The sequence below is a fragment of the Asparagus officinalis genome, chromosome 6, assembly GCF_001876935.1.
Source record: "Asparagus officinalis chromosome 6, Aspof.V1, whole genome shotgun sequence".
In the NCBI taxonomy this organism is placed as follows: domain Eukaryota; kingdom Viridiplantae; phylum Streptophyta; class Magnoliopsida; order Asparagales; family Asparagaceae; genus Asparagus; species Asparagus officinalis.
In genome coordinates, this window is record NC_033799.1 from 21,648,329 (window position 1) to 21,655,981 (window position 7,653).

At 36.5% G+C, this 7,653-nt stretch overlaps 1 protein-coding gene across 1 annotated transcript in view; it reads left to right on the forward strand.

Annotated features, from left to right (window-relative positions):
* Positions 1,199-7,653, forward strand: part of LOC109844432 (serine-threonine kinase receptor-associated protein-like) — a 16,363-nt gene continuing 9,908 nt past the window's right edge. The window contains exons 1-2 of the mRNA XM_020413452.1: positions 1,199-1,563; positions 2,032-2,167. Coding sequence (XP_020269041.1) covers positions 1,446-1,563; positions 2,032-2,167 — 254 coding nt within the window. The 5' untranslated portion in view covers positions 1,199-1,445. The remainder of the gene's footprint in view (positions 1,564-2,031; positions 2,168-7,653) is intronic.

Here is a 7,653-nt window from a genome sequence, read left to right on the forward strand (position 1 = left end):
GGGGAGAGAAAAAAATCTGATGTGACGGCGATTTTCACCGAGTTTCCCTTCTTCAACCCTAGCGAACCAAAGATGGGAAAAAAATCGACGGAAAGCTTATATTCTACGTGGCCACGGAAAATCTGATGTGGAGGCGGTGTAAAACTTTTTAACCGAGTTAAAAAACGAACCAAACAGCCCCTTAACAAAAGGTTTTTTGTTAATCTGGTCAAAGCTTTTCTTATATTTTTTGTACCTACAGTTATAGGCTATGTTCGGCAAAACTAGCTGAAAGCTGCGAGATTATAGCTGAAAGCTGTCAAGCTAGCTGAAAGCTGTGAAATTATAGCTGTGTAGCTAGCTGATTGACTAGAGCTGTTTGGCAAAAGAAGCTGTACAACTAGCTTAATTTTGTTAAATGACTAAAAATGTCATGCAATATTATTGATATAAAATTAGAATTATTAGGGGCAAAAACGAAAGAAAAAAAATTGACAGCTCCTTCCCAAAGACAAACGCTACTTGAGATAGCTTTCCAAAAGCTACTTGCAAAAGACACAATCTTCAAAATAATCTCCTCCTATTTTTGATCACCAAACAGCTCTACTAGCTTATTGACCAAGTCAATAAGACACAAGCTCTTAGATAAGTTACTTTTTTTGGTTGCCAAACAGTGCCATAATAGTTAAATAGAGTTGTTAATAATAGGAGCAAAACCCAAAACAGAAAACAAATAAAATAGAGATATTGTAATTTCTACCTACCCCAAAATCATGGAGAAACATCTTGAGTTTTTTTTGGGGTACCAAAACAACATTAAAATGCAACATCAAAATAGAAATGTGGTGGTTTTAACAGTAAATGATTAAGTGCTGAAATGTTATGAAAAATAGCTTGTGAGTATCACATGAGAAATATGGGAAGAAATTTCTCAAGTTTGAGGAAAATCGGAAGAAATTTCTCAAGTTTGCATAAGAGAAGATATCAAAGTGTAAATTTTAGAAACTTGAGAGCATGAGTGTTGCCGAAAACAGATGAGGGTATATAAGTGCAAAAGGTGGGGAACTATGAGGCGCGTAAGTGCCGTTTAAATGAACTACATCGCAGGATTCATGATGGACCAATGGGCCTTTACATATTTGGGCTTGTGACACGTGGCAACTACTTCCTCTTTTATAAGTAGCCTTCGCTCATCTGATAGTTTCGCTCGCCCCTCAGCTCCTTCTTTTGCTCCTAAAATGTTCCCCCTTTTTTTTTATTTTTCCCCCCATTTTAGTTAGTATTTAAAAGTGCATTAAATAATTAGAAAAATACAACAAATCCACAGCTTCTCCTCCAATTTTAGTTTTCACTTTGTTCAAGTTGGGGGCTAGGGTTAGGTTTTCAACGGTCAGGATCTGCTCTCTTGTTTTGGATTGGGAGCTTCGATCCCATTAGAATTAGGGTTAGGGTTTTCTAGAGGGGAGATGGAGAAGAAGAAGGTAGCGGTTCCTTTGGTGTGCCATGGACATTCGCGCCCAGTGGTGGATTTGTTCTATAGTCCAGTTACCCCTGACGGCTTCTTTCTCATCAGCGCCAGTAAAGGTGAAATCTTTCATTTGATTGATCTTTTCTATTTTGGGTTTCTTTAGGTATCGATTCCCAAAAGCCATGAACTTTGAAAAACGCCCGGCAACTTGATGTTATGAAATAAGTCCCTCGTAATCCTTTAGTAGCCCAAATTAGTACATTTAGTATAAATTGGTTAGCCTTAGCCAAAGTGAACAATTTCAATTAGGTTTTATGTTTCCCCTTAATTTGCACATTGGACACAAAATTTGCACGTGAGTTTTAATTGGTTTAGAAATGGGGGTTGAAGACGATATTCGGGACTTAATAATATCAAGTTTTGGAGGCTTCTTTCAAAATAGATGAAATTTCGGTACCAGTATCCGAAAAACCGTTTTTATATTGTTTCTATAATTGCCCATTGAAAGAGGGTGTCTAGAAGTAGCATATTAAAGTTTGCAATATTTTTTTTTCCTTTTCTGATTATGTTTTTAAATTGATTAGATTCAAGTCCCATGCTGAGGAATGGAGAAACCGGAGATTGGATTGGGACGTTTGAAGGGCATAAGGGTGCAGTCTGGAGTTGCTGTCTCGATACTAATGCCCTACGGGCTGCTTCGGGCTCGGCTGATTTTTCAGCGTATGTTAGCTTATTTGTGCTATTGAAGTTTTACTATCAATATAATGATACATACAAATGTCTTTATAGTTGCAAGGCATAACTTGGGGCTAACTTTGTTTTAAGTAAACTAAGCCTTGGAAGTAATTTGGTACTCGTTTGCTGTTGCATATTTGGCTTACTGTGAACTACTAGCAAAAGAAGAGTAGGATTGTCACATGTATAATTTTGCTAGTTAGATATATAAAACTTTGTGCTAATCAGACTAGGTAGAAGTGTACAGCTTGACCTTTAAACTCTTCTGAGCATGTAACTACTTATTTTCTGTTGCCATTACCACTTTGCTAGCTATGCCTATATGTACATAAATATACACATGTATCACATCCTGTATGTAAAATTTGATGGGTACCTCTCTGCTGCTCTTAACTGGCTGATCAAACAAGAACCATGTCTTTCTTGCCAAAAGCATATGTTGAATCTGTTACAAGAAGAAAATCCTAGAAGTTATATTTTGTATTTGTATATCTACATTGTCAACAAAATGACAATTGGCAATGGTGACGTAACCGTATAACAATGCAGAAGAAAATTGAGAAGTTTAAGGAGAAATGTTTTTCTTCCTTTTCATCATCTATTGTTGATTATGGACTGGAAAATGGCCTGTTTGAAGCATATATAATATACCTATAATGGGGGTTGGTGTGGGCTATGCCGGTTTATGCTAGTGATCTGGCCTGCCGAGTTCAGGAGCGGGCTTGGTATGTCTCGGGCCCGCTTGAGTTAGAGTGGGCTGGGTTTGCTTAGGTCAGAGTGGATCGGGCTTATTTCTCTAATTCTGGGTCTGGGATTGGACTCAGCCTGGCCCACGACCCGCCTAGTGGTGAGTCGGGCCCAGCCCACGAGTCATGGTGTCGGCTAGTGGGGTTTTCAACTTTTTTCTAATTTTTTATTTCTAATTTCTAAACTATATTAACTTTGTATTCATATCTATTAAATTATATTTAAATTATTTTTTCCTATTTCACCCTTTATTTTAAATTACATATATATACATTGCAGTGTTATCGAGGCGCAAGGCGCAATACGGGGCGTAAAGTTTTCTTACATGCACCATGCGTAGGGCGCACAACGAGGCGCGCGCCTTACTTAATTGAGGCGCATAACTCAAACTAATATTTTCAACATAAGACAGAAGCATATAAATAATATTTTTATAAATTATCACATAAAAAGACTAAGAAATATAATTTCACCTACTAAATCAAGAAAGAGTCTTAATTAGCATGCATAACATAAAGAAGTTCATATGTTTTCACAAATCATAATGTAAGATAATATCCAACATGAGCAAAAGTCTACGAAATAAAATAAGCAAGTAGCAAAATAACAAAGTTTTTAGTCAACCTCATCATCATCGTCATCCAACTGAAGTGAAACCTCCTCATCCTCAGTTTCCTCCTCTTCATTAAACTCATCTTCATCCTTCGAGTCCGGCTCACTCCTCCTAGACGACGAAGCAATACCACTTGAAGATCCTCGAACCCTAGCAGTAGCAGTAGACCTTAAAGTTAGTCCCCAATTTTCTTCAACTCCCGTTGCTTCACCTATAACACCCCATCTAAGGTCATCCTCCTCATCCACCAAGTCATTTTTCACATTGTCGTCCTTTCCAAATTGACCTAACAACCACTCGTTGCTTTCATCTATGTCAGTCAACTTGATTGGATCAACAATATCATTGCAGTCAAATCTTTCCTTCAAAGCTTGATTATATTTGCAATATACTAGATCCTGCAACCTATTCTGATCCAACCTATTCCTCTTCTTGGTGTGTATCTGCAACACATATAAAGTCAAATAATCAAATTAGTACTCGAAATCCTTAATTCTTTAAGCATATGTTTATTCAATTAGATGAAATTAAACATACTTGTTCAAAAGTACTCCAGTTTATTTCACACCCAGAGGAGCTACAAGCGAGACTAAGGATCCTTATAGCAAGTTTCTGCAGAACCAGAGCTGCTACACTGTAAGAATCCCACCAATCAGCTGTCAAGATACACAAAGTAATCAATACGAGTATACAATATGTTATTAATTTATTTAACTAAAAAGTATGTGTACATAATTAATTGATATATTTTACCTGGAGATTTTATTAATTTATTTAACTAAAAAGTATGTGTACATAATTAATTGATATATTTTACCTGGAGATTTCTTTTCTCGGTTTCTAATAGCTATAGGCATTGTACATAATTAATTGATATATTTTACCTGGAGATTTCTTTTCTCGGTTTCTAATAGCTATAGGCATGCTAAATAGATCCTGTGCTTCTTCGTATAAAGTCAACTCTTGAGAAATTTTATCTTGATCCTGTTGGGGCACAAGCTTTTGAATGACTTCCCAAAGGCCTTTCATGATCTCCTTATCAACTTGAATGTTAGGGGTGGGCATAGCAAAAATTGGATTAAGGTAAAACCCTGCAGCATGCAAAGAATGATGTACTGAACATTCCATCTCTTATCAATCATCTCAAATACCTCCGAATATTTGCTTACATCATCACCAAAGGCTTTTGCAATAGCCTCTTTGGTTCTATCCATAGCCTTATAAATAAACCCCATGGCCGGCTTCTTCTCGTTATCAACAAGCTTCAAAACACGAACAAGAGGACCCGTGAGCTTGAGAACACGAACAACAATATTCCAAAAGTTAGTCATTTTAGCTATCCTCTCCGTCAACAACAATATTCCAAAAGTTAGTCATTTTAGTTATCCTCTCCGCCGCTTTGCCCTTTGGATCTCTTGCCCACTTGCTTTCCACCCACTTTTCGGAATAAAACATCTTCCTTAAATTATTCTTTTGCTTATGGATGCTTGATAAAGTCAAAAATAAAGTGGCAAACCGCTTCGCCGCCGGTCTAAGAAGCTCTCGAGCATTGATTTGATCTCTCATCAACCTCAAAACCCAACCATGTGAATAAATGAAACCCGTCAACTCCATAGCATGACTCAAGGTCATTTTCACGAATGATAGTTTTTCGATATCCTTAAGTATGAGATTGAGACAATGAGCATCACACGGTGTCCAGTACATATGAGGATATTCATCCATCAAGTATTTACCTACAACCAATAAACAAACATCTCATTAGTATTCAATCATTCAATTTTAAAGAAATTAGAAAGCACATCAATCAATATCAAATAAATTAAACCAAATCTAAAATTCCATACCGGTTAATTTGAGACTAGCACCGTCACAATTTGCACAACATTCTCTGGCCTCATCTTCTTAATCTCTTCATTGAAGATCTCAAACATCCTCGCACCAGTCTTGATCTCAATGGAAGCATCAATAGAGGAAATAAATACTATTCCGTGAGGAGAGTTCACAAGAAAATTTATCAAAGTCCTTTCCTTCCGATCAGTCCAACCATCCGACATAAAAGAGCATCCTTTTTTTTTGCCCAAACCTCCTTATGAGGTTGCATGAGATCTTCAGTGTACTTCTCCTTCTTAAACAATGGCTCTCGTAATTGATGGAATGTTGGAGGTGGCAAGTTAGGTCCAAAAGCCCTCACTGACTTCAACATAATTCTAAAGGACCTAAGTTGTACGGCATTAAAAGGAATTCCCGCTTGATACCACCAACAGGCAATATCTTGATGCACTTTAGCAACTGCATTTTTGTTGAGGCCTTCTTCAATGCTTGTTTGCTGCAATTTTCTTCTTCTATCGTCTTTGGCTACCTCCAGTTCCGGGTCAAATGAGAGAAATGAATCCATATGCCCCTTACTCTTTGTTGAAGATCCTACACTTCCTCTTCCTCTTGTAGATAAGGAAGATGATTTAGAAGTAGAAGTCAATACACCCTTTCCCTTGTTCCTAGTTGCTTGTTCTTGTTCTTCAACCTCGCCAACTTCATCTATTTCAACCATGTCATCATCTTCAAGATCCGACATGTAATTTTCCACTGCTTGTCTTCTAATAATTGCTTGTTTTTTTGTCATATTCCTTAAGCTCATCAACCACATTCGAAGGAACTTTATTGCAAAGGGAAACATTTTTACGTTTCCTCATCGTTCCAATAAGATGCTCCTTTTGCCTTGATATGCCGTCATTGGTGATCTTATTATAATAAATGCACTTGTGCTTGTTGGAATTCCCTTCCTCAACTAGAGAAGTGTACTTCCAAGTCGGATCTTGTCTTTCTACCTATATTCGTACTCGCTGGTGCCGATGAAGACATACTCAAGTTTATTAGTCACCTACACCCAAAATTATGAGAATATCAACTTAAATCATCAAATTATGCTAACTAAAATTTTAAAGTAACAAATAAGATACAAGAAATATGTGTTTTAATTAAAAATGAAATATGTTTTTTAAGTAACAATTAAGTGATTAACAATTAAATATTTACACGTTCATAATTTATTAGTTAGCATACTAATTACCTATTTTAAGCTCTTTTTTCTAATTATACTAATTACTAAGTTGTTGCTCATTGACTTTGTTTTTCTTTTTTACAGATTATACTTGAATTAAGTAGCAACGAGCAAGGATGAAGGATCAATCAAATTTCCCAACACAGCTACCAAAATAAATATCCATAATTCATTCATGGAATATGTAATTTGCATATTCATATTGTATTCCTATTTTCTAATGAGATCTTTATATGTAAATGTATATATAACAGTTAGTTGAACAACAGCAATTAATTGAACAACAACAGTTAATTGAACAGCAGAAAAAGAAAAAAATAATTCTCAAAGAAAAACAATTAAAGGGAAAAAACTAAAAAAATAAGAAAAATTAAAGAAAGCAACAGAAAAATAATTCTCAAATAACAATTATGCAAATAACAGTTGAGGAATTAATTTTATGCAATTAACAATTATGCAATTAACTGTTAAGAAATTTTTAAAAAAAACAGTTATGAAAAATAGGATGATTACAGATGCATTAAAATAGATCGCAGGTCGCATGAGCTTACAAGGTAACCAAATTCATATTCAAAGATCAGCCAACAACAACTAACCATTACCTTTACAATAGAAGAGTTATGCACCATTATGTCGGTGGCAAACAAAAGAAAAAAAACAAAAACAAAAAAAGAACGACCGAAGAAAACAAGAAAAGAGAGCAAGAAAAGAGAACATCTAAAGAAAAAAAAGATCGAAAAAAAAAGAACTGAAAAAAGTACCTGCTTGGACGGCGACGACGGAGTGGGACGACGTCAGGCGGGGTCGGCGAAGACGGTTGGCAGCTCTGGGTCGGGGAACGAAGAGATGGAGTTCAGCGTTTTTTTGATGAGAAAGAAGCTGGAAACCCCAAGGGGAAAAGAGGTAAGAAGCAAATAAGCGGGTCTTCTTACCCGAAATCCGTTTGAAATTTACCACCCAGCTCAAATCGCCTCAGCAACTGACGCGCATCAAGGCGATGCGCCCTACGGGCAGCCCAGGAATTCACGAGGCGCACCCCAGGCGCGCGCC